Source organism: Gymnodraco acuticeps, unplaced genomic scaffold, assembly GCF_902827175.1.
Source record: "Gymnodraco acuticeps unplaced genomic scaffold, fGymAcu1.1, whole genome shotgun sequence".
NCBI lineage: Eukaryota > Metazoa > Chordata > Actinopteri > Perciformes > Bathydraconidae > Gymnodraco > Gymnodraco acuticeps.
The window spans coordinates 2,441,736-2,461,042 of record NW_022991219.1 but is presented as its reverse complement, the minus strand read 5'-3'; the positions used below and the strand labels follow the sequence as shown (position 1 = coordinate 2,461,042).

The following is a 19,307-nucleotide window of genomic DNA, read 5'->3' as shown; positions in this document are numbered from 1 at the left end:
TTTACAGGGGTTAGACATAGACACCACATGTGACACATTTAGACCTGTAACATACTGCCTCTTTGGAGCCTATATTGTTGGCCTTTGGTTGTTTTTTTACGTGTGTTCATGGCAATTTGCTCATCTTCCAACAGATATGAATTACACACCTTCACATTCATGTTGGAACACACTGACATAAAACTGACCTTAATTGTTGTCAGCTTGCACTAGTGTTCCTTATATTGTATGCAGGCCCTTAAGCCGTTCATGTAGATCAATAAGTCAAGTTGTACAAATGACTACACACCTTAATTAAATGCTGATGGCCATAATTTGAAGCTGACACCATCTGGTGGTCAGAAATTAAACACAACAGAAGACAATTCATCAAGAAAAACCTTATTAGATTAAATATATGATGCACCTCAATAAAAGTAGGCACTGAAACATTATGTATATGCTGTCTAACAAACTGAACTCTGTAGCTTTTCTCATAACGGTTATCCCTACAGACAGTCTGTCAAGTACGGAAGCCGAACATGATCAAACGGATCACCCGGCTTGCCTTGATTGCAAGGCATGCAATCTCTGTCACATACCAGCTAGCATAGCAACCAGACAGATCCACAGAGATCAAAAGTTTTGTATTAAGCTTCACAGATCGCCGTCATATTCTATTTAATGTTAGTCGTTACAGCGTAACTGCTCTATTATCCATACAAAGATAGATCTACCACAGCGGAGTGACCAGGTAAAATCTTTCGCGGTACTTTTAAGATGATGCTAGCTAGCATGCTAATAGGTTGTAATGCGACTGCTATGTTATGAGTAATAATGCGCTCCATATGCACCCGTCTTTGTTGATTTGATGACAACATTGTTTTGACAGCGTGGCGTGGTGTACTCATAGTTAACGTATGATAGCGTTGTGTTGCTGTGTTCGGTGTCAATCTGTTACGTGTGAAGTATCATAACGATGCTAAGCTAGCTTGTTAGCTGTGGGAGCCAGGCGTTAGCGTCTCTGCCGTCTGGGCCTCATTTGGAAAACCCTGTTCTGATTGTTGATGATTGTTGTAGTGGTTATTTATCAATGCAACGGTTACTTACTAACTAATTGACAACCAAATAGTGGTCGTTTTAGGTTTCCTGTATCCAGAAACAGAACATGTTCATCAACATTGACGCTGTTACGTTTCCACATTGTAGACACTGATTTACATGAGTACGATATTTTCTCTAACATTAAGATTGGAAAGTTAACAGCTAACGTTAATACCGTTATTTGAATTGGTTGTTGCTATGCGGGTTGTTCTGTAATCATTACTGCGTAGCTTACGTTACTTCTACGTGATTTGAGTAGAAACGTGCGCAGCGTTGAGGTCACAGGCTAGTTAAATGCTTACATCTACAGTCTATGGTGCTATGCAGTAGCATTCCTCATAAACAGGTTTGTGCCCTGTAGGATGGAGTGGCAGCCAGATGAACAGGGTCTGCAGCAAGTGCTTCAGCTACTCAAGGACTCCCAGTCCCCAGACACAGCAACACAGAGAGCTGTGCAAGAAGTATCCTTCAAACTGTGTGTATGTGTGTGTTTGTGAGGGTGAGAGAAATAGGTGTGAGATTTAGCTTCACGATTGAGAGCTTGTGTATCAAAGTGGGTGATAATGAAAACTGAGTTGGTGTGTTGTCATGCGCAGGTTGCATCCTGTGCGATTGTATTGGTTCATGCTGCCCAAAATATGTCAAACAAGGTGATTGGGAGTAATGTCAAATGGTTGAACTCCTTAACATCGCCTTCAGAAACTCGAGCAACTCAACCAGTTTCCAGACTTCAACAACTATCTCATCTTTGTCCTTACAAGCCTCAAATCTGAGGGTATGTATGTGCACGTCAAATCAATTGCGCAGTTATTTCTGTATATAATCTCCAATTTCCCATTTCCCTATCTAAAAAATGTATGTATGCTCTTTTTCTCTGTTGCCCTCCCTCTTTAGATGAGCCCACTCGCTCTCTGAGCGGTCTGATACTGAAGAACAATGTTAAGGCTCACTACCAGAACTTCCCTCCCAATGTGGCTGAGTTCATCAAACGAGAATGCCTCAACAATATCGGAGACCCTTCACCGCTCATCAGAGCTACCATCGGTGGGTGTTTGAGTGAGAAAAATAAAACTAGTGCAGTTCATAGCCAGTGTGAGTCAGACTTCCATGTAGGTGGTTTGATTTTTTGCAGGTAATGTGGCTGCGTGGGAGCAAGTGCTGCATTTTAATAAGTAGTTTTGAATCATGGAATGCAATTTAATGACTCATTTTTAAAGGGACACTTTACTCACTTTGTTAAACCTGCATTCCTGAAGAAAACTCTTTCCTTACAAACCTCCATTGTGATAAGGAACCCAAGGGCAAAAACAGTTTTGATGAATTTGAAGTAAATGGAGTTAGGTTTAACAACAGCAAAACTGAATAAAAAAATCTGTGTACAGACTTTCACTAAACGTCTGAAGGATGCATACATTTACTGGTATTTCTGTTAGAGTTTATATTTCTCTGGAATCAAATTATACAGTACAGGTGTGCACCACTGTTTTGTTTTGACTAAAACTGTGTTTAGTTGTACAGCCGTGTTGCAGAAAGACAATAAATAATCTTCAATAACCTTTTTTAAAAACACTATGAATGAGTAGCATCCCTTTTAATCCACGCTGAGGTTTGAATGGCAAGGTTTTAGCAAAAATGGGAAGTAGTGAGCGAGCATACGACTGGATAAATAGAACATGGTTGTGTAAGAGATGGTAAAGAGGTGTTTTGATAGATTCCTTTAATTCAGCAGAAATGTTCTTAGTTTTTGGAGATGTACTGCGATGCCTGAGTTATTCTTGCATAACCTTTCTATTATCTTATCATCCAGGTATCCTGATCACGACCATAGCCTCTAAAGGAGAGCTGCAGACATGGCCAGAGCTGTTGCCTCAGCTCTGTAATCTGCTCAACTCGGACGACTATAACACCTGCGAGGTCAGGCTCATCTGCCTGCACGCACACACACACACACACACACACACACACACTTACTTTGCAGTGTTATTTCAATAATCCCTTTTATATCTTTACTTTTGTTTGTAACATTCCATCTCTATGGTTTTTCTCTACTTTCCAGGGTTCTTTTGGCGCATTGCAAAAGATATGCGAGGATTCCTCAGAGTTGTTGGATAGCGATGCTCTGAACAGACCCCTCAACATCATGATCCCCAAATTCCTACAGTTTTTCAAACATTGCAGCCCCAAGATCAGGTTAGTTAAACAACCATAATTTCCCCTTGACTCTCCCTGTCAGAATCATCATAACATGTTTTTCTCTCTCTCAGGTCCCATGCTATAGCCTGTGTGAACCAGTTCATCATTGGTCGAGCTGAGGCTCTGATGGACAACATTGACACCTTCATTGAGGTGAGCCCTACAGGAAACATGTTGATTTAACTTCCATTGTTTTTAGACCTTGACACGGAATATGTTAGAGCTCATTTATGTGTTAGTTACGAAAAACAATTGTTAAAGATACTTGCACGTTTTGTAGGGATGTAACGATATACCGAATATCGCGGTAAATAAACGTCCCAATACCGTCGTGAGACTGACAAAATCTACCAAGATTAAAAAATAAATACATTTTTTAAACACTTTTTTTTTTAAAAACCTTTATTTAACCAGATGGTCCCATTGAGATCATCAATCTCTTTTTCAAGAGAGCCCTGTCCAACATGGCAGCAAGTAGGTTACAACATGAACATAAAACAACAGAACACAAAAGGACATCGTATTTACAGGGCTACATTTACACACCTAGAGACATTGACAAGTACCAACAGTATATTTATATCTCGCCCTGTCAATAAGCCTCACCTTCTTGGCAAAAACTGTATTGTTTTTGAAGTGGTGGAGAGACAATGCACAGTTTGACCCACTGCTGTTGCCCATGGCCAAAGCATATCTCTCCGTCCCACTGAGGTGGCGTTAGACTTTTTCGCTGTCCGTCACCTCGCGGGAGCGCGCACAGCGTAAAGCAAAACCTCCCAGACATGTATTGATCTGTACGATTTGGAAACTATATAATTTCCTTTTGGAGGGCATGCATAACACGGCATAACACCAGAGCCTCGCTGCGGGGAAACGTTGGCGCTGTTCCGAGTTTGTTCTAATCTGTCAAAATGACAGACTGCTTTCAGATTTTTCCATCATTGTTAAATAAAATATTCGGTTAACGCGACCACTGCTGTCCCAGCAACATCAGTACCAAGCGAGAGAGTTTTTTCCAGAGCAGGGGATATTGTAAACGCCCAAACATCCCAGCTTATAAATACCTGGAAATGTGGACATTCTCATATTCCTAAAAACCTGTCTGATGATGCTGAGTGAGTGACTAGTGAGTTTGAGTTGAGTTACTTGAAAAACTAAAGTGACACTTGATTTATTTTATTGCCGGGTCTGATTATTAAATGTCCTTGTTTATTTGTGAGATGCAGTGGCACAAAGAAAATGCCTACTTTGTTTGGTAGTAGGTACAAAAACACTGGTTTTCTTGTTCCAGTCTGTTACTGTCACTTTGTTTTTGACACTTTAAAATACTGCTATCCTACTCAAATGCTGTACAAATCAGATTTATTATTTAATAAAGAAACATTTTTCGAGTAAAACAATGTTTTATTAAAAAAAATTTTTTTTACATATTTGTTTTCCCCCCTTTATTATTCAATATCGCGATAAATACCGTACCGTGGACTTGTTATCGCGATATTATCGTACCGTGAGTTTTTGGTGTCGTTACATCCCTAACGTTTTGTTAAGCAGGATAATCTTAAAAAGTGTTTAAGCGTAAATGCAATTGCCAGAAGTAAAAAGCTAAAATATGGCAAAAATTGAAAAACACCATGGTCATCTGTAGTTTAAATTAGCCCCTTGATAGAAATTGCCTTTATTAAGATGCGTAAAAGCTACACAGATCGCAAGTCGGGCATTTACTGATGATTTATGTCGTACGACAAACGGGATATCTCAGGCATCAATCAAAAAACCCATTGACTTTTAGACATATTAAAAAAAAAAAAAAAAAGTTCAATATTCACGTTAGTTTGTATTGGCCAGCCAGACTTGTATCATTAATGACTATGAAGACATGGTGGGGTTAGGGGCGAGACCTTGAAACCCTGTTCAGGTCATTTGATCTGCTTTCAAAGTAATAATAGACTTCTTCTCTTTGTTAACAATTTTTCCCCTTCTCCCTCTTCTTTATATCCAGAGTCTGTTTGCGCTGGCCGGTGACGAGGACAGTGAAGTGCGGAAGAACGTGTGCAGGGCTCTGGTCATGCTGCTGGAAGTCCGCATCGACCGCCTCATCCCACACATGCACAGCATCATCCAGGTGAGGGAGGGACTTGGAAAGACGGATAACATTTGTCCTTCCCTTCCTCGTGAATCTCATCCTCACCACCTGTTGTTGTCTGTCTCCAGTACATGCTGCAGAGGACCCAGGACCCCGATGAGAACGTGGCTCTGGAGGCCTGTGAGTTCTGGCTGACCCTGGCTGAGCAGCCCATCTGTAAAGAGGCCCTGTCCGGCCACTTGGTCCAGTAAGTGCTCACACTGCATTTTTGGTCAGTTTACCAAATAAGTGTCTTGTAGGAATTATATTGTTTTTCCCGTCTATTTATTTATAGATTGACCCCTATCTTGGTGAATGGGATGAAATACTCTGAGATTGACATCATCCTTCTAAAGGTGAGCCTCCCCTGTGTGAATCGGATCTTCCTAGCTTCTCATACTTATTTTCGTCTCTTCCTTTTATCACCTTTTCTATCTGTTATCTTCCAGGGTGATGTTGAAGAAGACGAGGCAGTGCCCGACAGCGAGCAAGATATCAAGCCTCGCTTCCACAAGTCCCGCACTGTCACGCTGCAGCACGAAGGGGGGGAGGGCGAGGAGGGCGAGGACATCGATGAGGATGATGACGATGACGATGATACACTGTCTGACTGGAACCTACGTACGTTAGAGTTATCCTCTCTGGTGGCCATGTACAGTGGGGCAAAAAAGTATTTAGTCAGCCATCAATTGTGCACGTTCTGCCACTTAAAAAGATGAGAGGCCTGTAATTTTCATCCTAGGTACACTTCAACTATGAGAGACAGAAAAAAATCCAGAAAATCACATTGTCTGATTTTTAAAGAATTTATTTGCAAATTATGGTGGAAATTAAGTATTTGGTCAATAACAAAAGTTCATCTCAATACTTTGTTATATACCCTTTGTTGGCAATGACAGAGGTCAAACGTTTTCTGTAAGTCTTCACACTGTTGCTGGTATTTTGGCCCATTCCTCCATGCAGATCTCCTCTAGAGCAGTGATGTTTTGGGGCTGTCGCTGGGCAACACAGACTTTCAACTCCCTCCAAAGATTTTCTATGGGGTTGAGATCTGGAGACTGGCTAGGCCACTCCAGGACCTTGAAATGCTTCTTACGAAGCCACTCCTTCGTTGCCCGGAGGGTGTGTTTGGGATCATTGTCATGCTGAAAGACCCAGCCATGTTTCATCTTCAATGCCCTTGCTGATGGAAGGAGGTTGTCACTCAAAATCTCACGATACATTCTTTCCTTTACACGGATCAGTCGTCCTGGTCCCTTTGCAGAAAAACAGCCCCAAAGCATGATGTTTCCACCCCCATGTTTCACAGTAGGTATGGTGGTATTCTTTCTCCTCCAAACTGTTGAGTTTTTACCAAAAAGTTCTATTTTGGTTTCATCTGACCATATGCCATTCTCCCAATCCTCTTCTGGATCATCTAAATGCTCTACTGGACATGTACTGGCTTAAGCAGGGGGACACGTGACGTCTGGCACTGCAGGATTTGAGTCCCTGGCGGCGTAGTGTGTTACTGATGGTAGCCTTTGTTACTTTGGTCCCAGCTCTCTGCAGGTCATTGACTAGGTCCCCCCGTGTGGTTCTGGGATTTTTGCTCACCGTTCTTGTGATCATTTTGACCCCACGGGGTGAGATCTTGCGTGGAGCCCCAGATCGAGGGAGATTATCAGTGTATCAGTATGTCTTCCATTTTCTAATAATTGCTCCCACAGTTGATTTATTCACACCAAGCTGCTTACCTATTGCAGATTCAGTCTTCCCAGCCTGGTGCAGGTCTACAATTTTGTTTCTGGTGTCCTTTGACAGCTCTTTGGTCTTGGCCATAGTGGAGTTTGGAGTGTGACTGTTTGAGGTTGTGGACAGGTGTCTTTTATACTGATAACGAGTTCAAACAGGTGCCATTAATACAGTTAACGAGCGGAGGACAGAGGAGGCTCTTAAAGAAGAAGTTACAGGTCTGTGAGAGCCAGAAATCTTGTTTGTTTGTAGGTGACCAAATACTTATTTTACCGAGGAATTTACCAATGAATTCATTAAAAATCCTACAATGTGATTTCCTGGATTCTTTCCCCCCATTCTGTCTCTCATAGTTGAAGTGTACCTAGGATGAAAATTACAGGCCTCTCTCATCTTTTTAAGTGGGAGAACTTGCACAATTGGTGGCTGACTAAATACTTTTTTGCCCCACTGTATATTTTAAGATGGCTTTTTTTTCAGCTATAACAACTACAATCTACGCTTTGATTTTGCAGTGCATATTTACATAATGTTGATGTACTTCTTAGTTTTTATATGTTCCACAAATGTTGTTTTCAATATTGAACAGAAAAGCCAATACAAACATACATCAACAACAACAACAACAACAGTGTGGCACATACAGTGTAGAAACAGTAATACATTAAAACAAATAACAATAGAATGAGATTGAGGGGGAACGTACAGCTACCAATCCATGTAAATAAAAGATAATGTGTTTGTCTTACCATGTCTGAAGTTGGCTTCTCTAATGCTGTGATGTGCCAGTGTTTCCTCAGAGTATTTTCCCTTTTTCCAATCTAATGCCGATGGGTCTTTCCCCCTGCAGGGAAGTGTTCCGCTGCGGCTCTGGATGTTCTTGCCAACGTGTTCCGTGAGGAGTTGCTCCCACATCTCCTGCCGCTGCTCAAAGGACTGCTGTTCCACCCGGACTGGGTCATCAAGGAGTCTGGCATCCTCGTGCTGGGAGCTATCGCTGAGGGTGAGAGACAAAACCCTGCAGTTTACTGTAGTCAATTGCTAGTCCTAACCAAAATAGTCATACACCCATCCTCCTTGTAAATATATGTTTTCACTCCAGTCTTTGTAAGAATAAAACCAACTAACCTTATAGAGGTTGGTAGGTCCTCTTTGTTAGCTTTGGACAGAGCCAGACTAGCCGTTACCCCTGTGTTCATTTATTATGCTAAGCTAAGATAAGCTAACCAGTAGCTTTGCGCTTGGCATTGCTCTTCTGATCTAACTCTATTAGCACATTAGAGTATTTTATTCTACTGTATATGATTGAACTGTAACTTCTTTTTTTTAGCTAACTACGCTGTAGCCGTTGCGTATATGACAGTGAAATTGAATCTTGAATCCAAGCAAGAAAGCGAATTAAGTGTTAAGTGAAAAAGTGGCCACCTTTTTGAAGACTTATAAAGCTGTTTTCGTCTCCAGGCTGTATGCAAGGCATGGTCCCGTACCTGCCTGAGCTCATCCCCCACCTCATCCAGTGTCTGTGCGACAAGAAGGCCCTGGTCCGCTCCATCGCCTGCTGGACCCTGAGCCGCTACGCCCACTGGGTGGTCAGCCAGCCCCCTGACTCTCACCTCAAACCCCTCATGACCGAGCTGCTCAAACGCATCCTGGATGGCAACAAGAGGGTACAGGAAGCAGCATGCAGGTACAGATAAGACATTTCCCCATATTTCCTGTGTGTTCTCTCTCTTTGCTCTTACATTTTGTCTAACCCCGACTCGTTTTCCCTACAGTGCGTTTGCCACCCTGGAGGAGGAGGCGTGCACAGAGCTGGTTCCTTACCTGAGCTTCATCCTGGACACGCTGGTTTTTGCTTTTGGGAAGTACCAGCACAAGAACCTGCTCATCCTCTATGACGCCATAGGGACATTGGCAGACTCTGTGGGACACCATCTCAACCAAGAAGTGAGTTCAACATGCACACATTAAATGAGCTCCTTTGTCTGTCATGTATTGTCCCTTTTTTTTTTTTTTGGTAAGGGGAGAAAATGAATCCCACACTTGTGTTTTCAGGAGTACATACAGAAGCTGATGCCTCCGCTTATAGCCAAGTGGAACGAGCTGAAGGATGAAGATAAAGATCTCTTCCCTCTGCTCGAGTGTCTGTCGTCCGTTGCCACGGCGCTGCAGAGCGGCTTCCTCCCATACTGCGAGCCTGTCTACCAGCGCTGCGTCACCCTGGTCCAGAAGACACTGGCTCAGGCCATGGTGAGCCACACACACACACACACACACACACACATAAATTCACACACTGCAGTAACAGTCTGTTTCAGCTGTTTTATATCATTTACATAATTAACACTTTCCCCCCCTCTGACCCTTTCTCCCCCCCCCTGTGTTTCTCAGATGTACAGTCAGCAGCCTGACCAGTACGAAGCTCCGGACAAGGATTTCATGATCGTGGCTCTGGATCTTTTAAGCGGTTTAGCTGAGGGACTGGGGGGCCACGTGGACACACTTGTGTCCCGCAGTAACATCATGACACTGCTTTTCCAGTGCATGCAGGTGAGGATAGCCTGTGTGTTTTTGTGTGTTTTTGTGTCCCACACAATTTTAATGAGTTTTTCTTGCACTTGATACAATCATTGAGCTGACACTTTAGTCTGAAGTGAGTTGATTTCAACTCAAAGGGAAAATAAATTGCATGACATAAAAATGTGACCCAACAAATGACCCACGGTGTGTTAGATTAGCATTGCCACTGCTATTTATTCATGATGTGTGAGATGGAGCTGGTCAATTGTTTTAAGATTTGGTCTAATTGAACTTTAACTAATTGAATTGACACTTGCACACACGCAGCACCTCACTGGCCTCCGCTCATCCTCAACTATGAAATGTCACAACCGAAGTGTCTGTGTTTAGCATCCAATTTCTAATACTTAAACAATGTTTTGGCAATATCTTTATGCCCCACTGCTGATGGTGATTATGTTTTCAGGTTTTCTTTCCTAACAATTTTTAGTAAACCTGAGATCCCCAAAAACTTCTCTCAGGGACTTAAGGGCCTAGAACTTTGCCATATATTTCAACCACCGACACTTGACCTTATATGGTGGGAATGTAATATTGTTTCTTTTTAAACAGGTCATAATCCTGTGACTCAGTGGTCTGGTCAATTTCCAGTCTCTGTTAATGGTGCGTGTTCACATTTCTCTTGGTCTCTCTTGTCTCTTCTGTCCCAGGATACGATGCCTGAAGTGAGACAGAGCTCATTTGCTCTGCTGGGCGACCTGACCAAGGCTTGCTTCCCTCATGTCAAACCGTGTATTGGTAATTATCTCTCTCACTCTCTGCCGTTGCAAATATATTACTCCATCTTCCTCCTTTCATTTGCCTGTTCCTAATGCCAACGTTTGACATGTCCTACAGCTGAATTCATGCCGATCCTCGGGACAAATCTCAACCCGGAGTTCATCTCCGTCTGCAACAATGCTACCTGGGCCATAGGAGAGATCTGCATGCAGATGGGTGCGTTTGAGCAAATGCATTGTTTTCATGTGATGCAGTTCTGTGCTTGTAAATAAGATAATGGTTCTGTGTCTCTGTCAGGCGTGGAGATGCAGCCATACATCGCTATGGTTCTGAGCCAGCTGGTTGAGATTATTAATCGACCCAACACCCCTAAGACCCTGCTGGAGAACACGGGTACAGACGTTTTGTAATACTTGTTTTACAAAGGAAAGTAGACAGATGTTATAGTTATATGCAGGGTTGGGCAGTAACACACTGCATATTATCAAGAGCCCGTAATCAGAAATACTAGATGTAAGTCAATATGATCAATGCAAATCCAATTTCAAAGAATGTGCCATTAGATTATAATTCCACTGCCAAAGATTACTCGATAACATTTATCATGTTCTTTCAAATATGGAAGCTTTTAAAATAATTTTTCAATGTTTGATTTTTAAGTCATCCAAAAGTCATCAAAAAAGTGAAGTGAAATGAGCGCAGGTAGTGTCAACTCGTCTCTAACAGCAGTCCTGACCCCCCTCTCTCTCTCTCCTCCAGCGATCACCATCGGTCGCCTAGGATACGTGTGTCCTCAGGAGGTCGCGCCCGTGCTGCCGCAGTTCATCCGACCCTGGTGAGTGCATGTTACATCTCTTTTTCTGTGTCTATTATTCCAAATGATGTGCCATCTTTCGTGGTGTGATTTTACTTTACAACATCTGCCCCCAGTCTTCTTCGGTGGTGTTTTTGTACATCCTGCTCTTCTTCGGTTAGCTCTTCTGTACTTGCAAAACACGTCTGCGCCAGTCCTCAGGCAATACACTTTCATTCCTGTTCTTATTTTCTGCTTTGTGTGATCACATTGATGCAATGACTGCATATCATGAGCTGCCGTTCTTTAAAATCCGGCTTCTCTCGCACAAGAAAACAATTAAATTAGCAAGCAGCAGGAACTAAAGTCTAGGAGTCATTTCAAGCTTTAAAATGTCCTCCCACACGGCAAGATAAGGACAGGCTGTTTTTATTTAACCTTTAGAAGATATTAAGAATCAAGCATGAAAGTGCAAAATTAGCCATGGAAGAAAAAGCTTCATGTTTCACAAATATTTAGGTCTGCTGTCCATTCTAATTCTGGCAAAGAAACAATCAAAACTGTTCAGAAACAGCAGGTCAGAATGAAATGGAAGATTTGAATGTTTTTACTTTAATGGCTGCTTATTGTTTAATATTTCCCTGCTGCAGGTGTACGTCTCTGAGGAACATCAGAGACAACGAGGAGAAAGACTCTGCCTTCCGCGGGATCTGCATGATGATCGGTGTGAACCCAGGAGGCGTGGTGCAGGTGAGACATTCACCCTGTGGGCTTTAAGTCATGGCGCTCTCTATGCATTTCCCTGTGTCACCTGTTGATGTTGAAACCTTCTCCCCTCTTCCTCTGTGTCTGTTCAGGACTTCATCTTCTTCTGTGACGCAGTGGCCTCCTGGGTGAGCCCTAAAGACGATTTGAGAGACATGTTCTATAAGGTGAGGGTGATGCACGAGTGGATTGATCAGGGGTAAAGTCCAGGTCATATTGAGGAGCAAGTTTCACATCTGAAAAAAAAGAAGCAGATTTGAACTCGCCATGTTGTGTGAGTCACTGCGAGGGAAAGAGAAGCAGTGTGTGTTCACCTCAGCCACAAGGACACTGCTGTTGTTCTGCAGAACAATGAAGAGAACACACTCCCCCTCACATCATATATCTGCAAAATCCAACAAGACATATATTTACACTTTGGAGAATCTCTGTTTTAATGTAGTTCTATAATATTCCTTTACAGACATTTAAGTGTGTGTTGGCGGCAGAGTGAATCCATAAAAGGGCAAATGAACCTCATAGCCTGTTCTGTATCAAGAAGCTATTTCTGTTTGAAGTGACAGTGCCTTTGCCCCAGTAAGGAAAATGTATGGTGCACTTATTCCTGTGGCTGGAGCAGCGACCTGTTGGGCTGCTTCCTGACACCATCAGCATTTTAAAGCAATACTCTCTTCTTTTGCCCAGCGATGCTGTGACCGGCAATTTAGCTATAGGTACACTAGGACAATAAGTATGATGATGTTAATAAGTTGTCTTTCAGTTTTGCCACTAAAAGACAACATTGGCTAAAGAGCTGCTTTAAAGAAAATGGGTCACCCAGCACAATATAAACTACAATGATGAACTGACTTTGTTTTTATAATGCCCAAGTGTGCAAAAACACAAGGTTAAGAACTTATTTGAAAAGGGAATGATGGAAGGTGGTAATTATTGGTTAGTGGTGTCAGCTGAAAAAAGTCCATATTGTGGGTGCTAGTGACTTACCGCAGAGGTTGACGGGTAAAATGGACTTGTATTGTCACTGGCCCCACCATTGTAACTAGGGGTGCACCGAATGGGAAATTCTTGGCCGAAACCGATACCGAAAATAGGAAACAGTTGGCCGAATGCCGAAAGGCCGAAAATGATTAATATAAATATATATATATATAATGTATACATTTTTTACCAATGTTGTTCAGCTACCTGATTATGGAAATAGACATGATTATGGCAAAACTTAACTTAAATAATAATCACTATTATGGGTCCATAAAACATTTATTCAGCACTTTTGAATGCATACAGTACATTTATATATGTCATGTATTATTGCTAAAAAACATTATATCGCAGTCTTAGTGTCGCCAACTCGTTTCTAATATGCAAAGACAACAAATGCGTCTATGATGTATTTTCGATCAGACGAGATCTCTCTCTCCCCGTCTGTGTGCGAGGGGGCGGGGCAGTTTACACACACGCAGCTGCTACATGCAGCGGAGCACACTGCGGAGATGGCGGAGAGAACGCGCTCCGAGGTGTGGTTAAACTTTACCCGTCTCGATGTGGAGAATACTTGTTACCATAAGTGCAATAAGAGTTTAGCATGTAAGCACGAGCAATTTGTCTAAACATTTAGCAAAAGTGCACCGCATGCAGACGGAGGAATGTACCGGGTTCGACCGTCTTTCTAGCAGCTCTGTAGCCCCATCCACGAGTAACGTTTCCACGTCAGGTGTTATGTATGCTAGCAGCAACACACGGAGTTAACTACATGATACAAACATGGGTTAATGATTAGAGGTAATTGAGTTATTTAGTTTGTTAAAATTTCAGCTATTCTGTTTACAGTCTGTCATCAGATTATTTAATACGATTTGTTAAAGGCTCAGGGCAATCTCGATGACAAAGGTCAATGTTCCCCCCCCCCCCCCACCTGTGAGCCATCCGCGAGCATGGTCGCCGCGTCTTTATTACGTCATCACAACAACACGTTAGGTTACCAACGTAGCCTGTTCTGACATTCGGTGATATTTTTTTCGGTGCTAAAACCCTTTCGGCCGAAAGGGCCTTTTTAACCATTTTCGGCCGATAATTTTCGGTGGCCGAATATTCGGTGCATCCCTAATTGTAACCACTGGCCCGGAGCATTCGTCCAAAAGAAATCGACTAATATTGAAGAAAATTAACACATTTGTTGCAATAGTCATTTATGCACTAACTACATTACTACTTGTACTACAACATTTGAACAATCAGTTCTTCCTCATTTTCCTCAATTGTTCATATTTGGTTTATTAAAATAATGATATTGTGGTCATTGTTAAAAAATGTCTGCTATTATTATGAGTATTATTATTAATATAATGCACTTTCTGCCTTCCTGTCATTAGGAGTTAGAAATGTAATGGCTATAGATTAGATCCTTCATTATCCTAAACTGCTGGGACATTTCCCTATAGCCAATACCTTTATATTTTCTACTCTTCACTTACTTGTCAGCATAGGTCGGCATTGATGTACAGAGCCGACAGAAGACCTTGTTTATATTGGCATCATATAGAGAGGTGCAGTGACGCATCCTAAAACCAGGAAGTAAGCTGCTGGTTCCCTCGACAAAAAGCAATGGGATTTCTCCACAGGGTTTTGGAAAATAGCTGGAAATAAGGTCTGTGGAAAACAAACCTGTTTGATAAATGCACGTTTTGTTCAGCCGGATAATCTCCACATGTCTACCCTACTTTTATAATTTTCGAATCATAAATCTAATCGATAGATTATAAAAGGGTTTTAGGATGCGTCACTGCACCACTCTATAGAAGCCAACTCCATCGATCAAGCTGGCTGAAACTTTCTCTCCCTCTTCTTCTCATACTCCCTGTCACTCTCCTTTAACTCCTCCAGTGACTTTCTTTTATTTGAAGATTGTTTTTTGCCCGGCGTTTGGCCGGTTACCGCTGGTATTAAAAAAATGTTGGCGAATGGTTAGGTGGCGCGATACGCTGTAGTGAAGGAGCGCGCTCCTTCACTACAGCTGTTTGCTTTTCACCCAACAAAGACAACCGACTCACGGAACGCTATGTTGTAGCGTTGATAAACTAAACAATTTAACTAAATTGCTAGTGAAAATACCAATACCACAGGAAAACATTTTTAAAGCAATATTTTTAGTGGCCCGAGCGGGCAAGTGGAAAGTACGTTATGCTGGCCCGGGGTGTCTAAATAGTTTTTCCGGGCCAGCGGGCCATTTAATGTCGAGCCCTGCCGGTTACCGGCCGGCCCACATCGTCCGACCGGCCCACTTCAGTACCGGCCCATCGGGATTCGTCCCGATGGCCAGTCCGCCCCTGGTCTAACCCCTTGAGGATTATTTGCGGATGTGCTTGATTTAATCCCCACCCTCCCCCCTCTTCTGTCCCTCTCCAGATCCTGCATGGCTTTAAGGAGCAGGTCGGGGAGGAGAACTGGCAGCAGTTCTCAGAGCAGTTCCCCCCCCCTGCTGAAGGAGAGACTGGCAGCGTGCTACGGCGTTTAGATTCTCTACACCCACCCAAGAGGTAATCCCACACACACATCCTTGTTTTAACTCAAAGGAATGGCTGGCTGATATCGGCTTATACAAAATATCTATGTTTAAGCTTTGCCATGATACACACCAGACACTTACAGCATGTCATTATTCTAGTAAACTAATCTGAAAACCAGTGTACTACTTGGAAGTCAAATTGGTATTTGGAAAAGTGTCTTTCTAAACTTAGACTTATTATTTACACTATTCAATTTGTTCTTCTAATTACAATTTGTGTGCCATATTACAAATGTATATTTTATGTATTCATAATTGTCACTTAATAATTACACATTTTGTTTGCTGTGATTTTCATGATACATTTTCATTTTAGTATTCAATTCATTCTTTGTTAGAAGGTCACTTTTTTATTTTGAAGTTGGTTCTTACCCGCTCTTTCTATAATATTAAACATACCCTTGTACTGCAAACAAATGTGGATACAAGTTACCCTGCCCAGGTGTGTGTCTTTGATAGGAAGAGGGCGAGGAGAGCGGAATGCCAAAGAAAGTTTCTTCCTCGGTGATGTTTGAATTAATGTTTATAAGTTTGCGATATAGTCATGTACATCATTCCAAGTAGAGAAAGCCACAAGAGTATGTTAGATAAATAGCCCACCCCTACTCAAAGGTGTACACATGTGTTTATTCTGAATGAATCTCAGGGTCTGACCCCTCTTTTCTTGTCTGTCCTCTCAGGTGAGCCAGCAGGAGGAGGGTGAATGGGAAACTCATCCATCTGTGTATTGCACTGCCCTGATCTGGGGGAGGGAGAGGGACGCTTACGGCCGCTCCCCCTGACGGACGGCCCCCACGCCCTATGTGTTTGTCCATAGAGGGAGGGTGGGCGGGTGGGAGGGTGGGAAACCGGGACACCTCTAGATTAACTAGGCAGGGACCCGACACAGAAAAACTAACCGCTAGGGACAGAATAGAGAGGGACAGAGAGACGGACATGTAGGAGAGACGGAGGGATAGACAAGTTGGGATAAAGAGGGGAGGCAGCGGAGAGAGAGAGGGAGGGGAATCAGTAACATGGCAGGGAAACAGAGTCTCAGAAAAGTCTTCTACCGGGAGGACGGGGACAGTTGAGATTTTAACTCGAGAGTAACCGATAGTTTGACCAACAGACCAACACATACACTTGCAGTACATGGAACTGACTGTGGGTGGCACTCTAACTTAGACTTTTTTGAGACCTACTACATGTAGTTAGGGACAGACAGGGGTCTAAACTCTGTTCGCTTTCTAGGTGATAATCTTTCCTTTCCGGGGGGGACTAGGCTTCGATATGAATTCCTTCATCCTTAGTCATAGAATTCTACTTAGCTGTAAGATAATTCCGCCGTCTATGTTTCCTGCCGTTCATTTTGACCAGTGCTGCTTCACAGAGCTATCCATCTATCAGACATATTCCTGTCACATTTTCTACCTGATCAGAAGAGAGGAAGAAAGAGGGAAGGAGAAAAAAAGTGTCTTGACAGAAACCATTCCTCTAGGAAAGGAGGATTAGGGCTAACACATTTGTTTTCTCACCAGAGGGGAGGAAAGCCTAGACAGAAATCACATCCTTAGTCGTCCTCTTTGAGGTTTTGTGTGTGTGTGTGTGTGTGCGCGCGCGTGTGTGTGTGTGTGCATGTTCAGTTTGTAAATCCTCACTTTAGCATTCTGTGTTAAGAGTGTGAAATATATATTGTTTTTGATAAGGTACCGAGCTAAAACTTGACTCCCACCGCAATGTCCTTGGCACCTGTTAACTGTGACCAAGTGTGTTTGTGTTTGTTTGTGTTTGTTTGTGTGTGTATATGTGCGTGTGTGTGTGCAAGAGTGTGTGTCTACATGTTAATGTCTACATTCGTATTGATATCCGTTTAATGCCATATTGATATCTTAAGTAAAACAGTGATTGGCATTGTGATCTTTATAATGTTTTAAAAATTGTCCATATTATTTTTATTTTTTTGCTGCTACTGATAATTTTTGTTTCTATAGTGGACTTAAATTCGCACAATTAACGCAAAAGAAAAATTGACTTAATGCTATTTTCAGTGACTGTTAAGTTGTTTTTGCACTTTTTTTATTTTACCTTTTTTGTATGGACTTTTTTTTAACCTCACCCATACGATGTTGTGACCCTAATGTCAGCGTTTGTCATACTGTGTTGCACTGTGAAATTAAGTGTCTTTGACTGGCAAAAATATTCCAATACTAAATGGCAAATAAAAACTCTGTGAAACTGGGACTAATCCGCACTTTTACAATGACTAACTTTGCCATATTGCTGAGGTGTGTGTACGTGTGTGAGATCCTGCATGTCTGTGTGAGATCCCGCATGAGTTGGCGCGCATGAGTTCATTATTCTGGCCTATGATGAGCATGTTTTGGATAGTTAGTTCATATGTTGTGTGCGCAGTAGGGGTGCGTATTAGGTTTTGTTTGGGAAGAGTGCCCTGTGTGTGTGTGTGTGTGTGTGTGTGTGTGTGTGTGTGTGTGTGTGTGTGTGTGTGTGTGTGTGTGTGTGTGTGTGTGTGTGTGTGGTGTGTGTGTGTGTGTGTGTGTGTGTGTGTGTGTGTGTGTGTGTGTGTGTGTGTGTGTGTGTGTGTGTGTGTGTGTGTGTGTGTGTGTGTGTGTGTGTGTGTGTGTGTGTGTGTGGTGTGTGTGTGTGTGTGTGATTTACGAGTAATATGATTGCCCTTTACACACCACCTCAATTCACAACAAGAGGAGAGCACAATAATCTTAAACAATTGTAGAGCTAGGAAACTGCCAAAGAGAAATAGCCACTGAAATTAAAGAAATACAATAAAGTAGAGCTGCTGTTTCAATATTTTAGTGCATCATGATGATGTAATTGTAAAGGCAATGAATGCTTTTCAGATGAATTATGGGATATGACTTTGCCAGCAAAATGTACTACAGGGATCTTTTGTTGTTGTTTCCAGCGTGTAGCAACTGATTTGACCTGAACTGTGACCACCAAACAATTCAATCATTAATCACTTCAAATATGCGACAATCTGAAGTGTAATACTTTAATACTTATTCCACATTCTCCAAAAGTTATAAAATACATTTAGTTTTGGAATACTTAATTTAAGGTTTTTTTTCTATTTGTATAACCAATATTTTTCTAGTATCACAAACTATATCTGAAGACTAAGTGCAAATGTCCTTCTGCTGTACTGTAGTCGCCTGCTTCAGTGACAGGTTCATAAATGCAAGGAGTTGGAAGAAAAGAAGGGGGCGACATTTTAAAATACATGCAAAAATGATGGGAACAAAGAAAAAGGGAGTGATTTTCTTCTCTCTAAATTCTGTTGATATAATAAAGAGCATGATATTGTTTCAAGTTGGCAGACATACTTTGGTACGTATCGTTTTCTGTGAGCTACTTCCGCCAGTCATGTTCCCTTTCTTGAAGGTGGGAATAGAAATAAGATGCTTCAAGTTCTTTTATATGATTTATAGGTAATGTGTGTATAGTCTCTGGATTTTTTAAATAAACCATGTCATGCATGCTGAAGGCCGGAGATAAGAGCTGCCAGTGTGGTGTCTTTTGTGAGAAAAACAAGGGCTGGGGTGTATTGAAAAGGGCCAGGCCTTACATTTAAAGCTATACTTGTGTATGCTCATGGGTAGAAACCCCCATGAATGAACTCAAACCTCAAATTACACAGTTTAATATTCCAGTGGTTTCCACTTTGTGTTGTATGGGCTCTTGTGTGTAAGATTAGACGTTTTATATCTAAAAAAATATCACATATGTCTGCA

General features: G+C 42.0%; 1 protein-coding gene across 3 annotated transcripts; it reads left to right on the top strand.

The window, feature by feature from the left end:
* The first annotated feature begins 499 nt into the window (after positions 1-499).
* On the top strand, positions 500-17,778 carry LOC117561684 (transportin-2). Of its 3 annotated transcripts, none has more exons than XM_034239238.1 (24): positions 500-733; positions 1,445-1,544; positions 1,783-1,858; positions 1,978-2,127; positions 2,891-2,997; positions 3,140-3,273; positions 3,348-3,429; positions 5,276-5,398; positions 5,488-5,606; positions 5,694-5,754; positions 5,848-6,019; positions 7,983-8,135; positions 8,594-8,819; positions 8,908-9,079; positions 9,188-9,382; positions 9,524-9,682; positions 10,363-10,450; positions 10,550-10,648; positions 10,730-10,825; positions 11,192-11,267; positions 11,876-11,975; positions 12,083-12,157; positions 15,396-15,526; positions 16,236-17,778. In XM_034239238.1, the coding sequence occupies exons 2-24, from the start codon at positions 1,446-1,448 to the stop codon at positions 16,237-16,239; spliced, it is 2,697 nt and encodes an 898-aa protein (XP_034095129.1). In that variant the 5' UTR covers positions 500-733; position 1,445; the 3' UTR covers positions 16,240-17,778. The 3 variants fall into 3 exon arrangements, with proteins under 3 accessions (XP_034095129.1, XP_034095128.1, XP_034095130.1); XM_034239237.1 differs by having other exon boundaries at positions 10,357-10,450; XM_034239239.1 differs by lacking the exon at positions 1,445-1,544 and having other exon boundaries at positions 510-733; positions 10,357-10,450.
* The last annotated feature ends 1,529 nt before the right edge of the window (positions 17,779-19,307 follow it).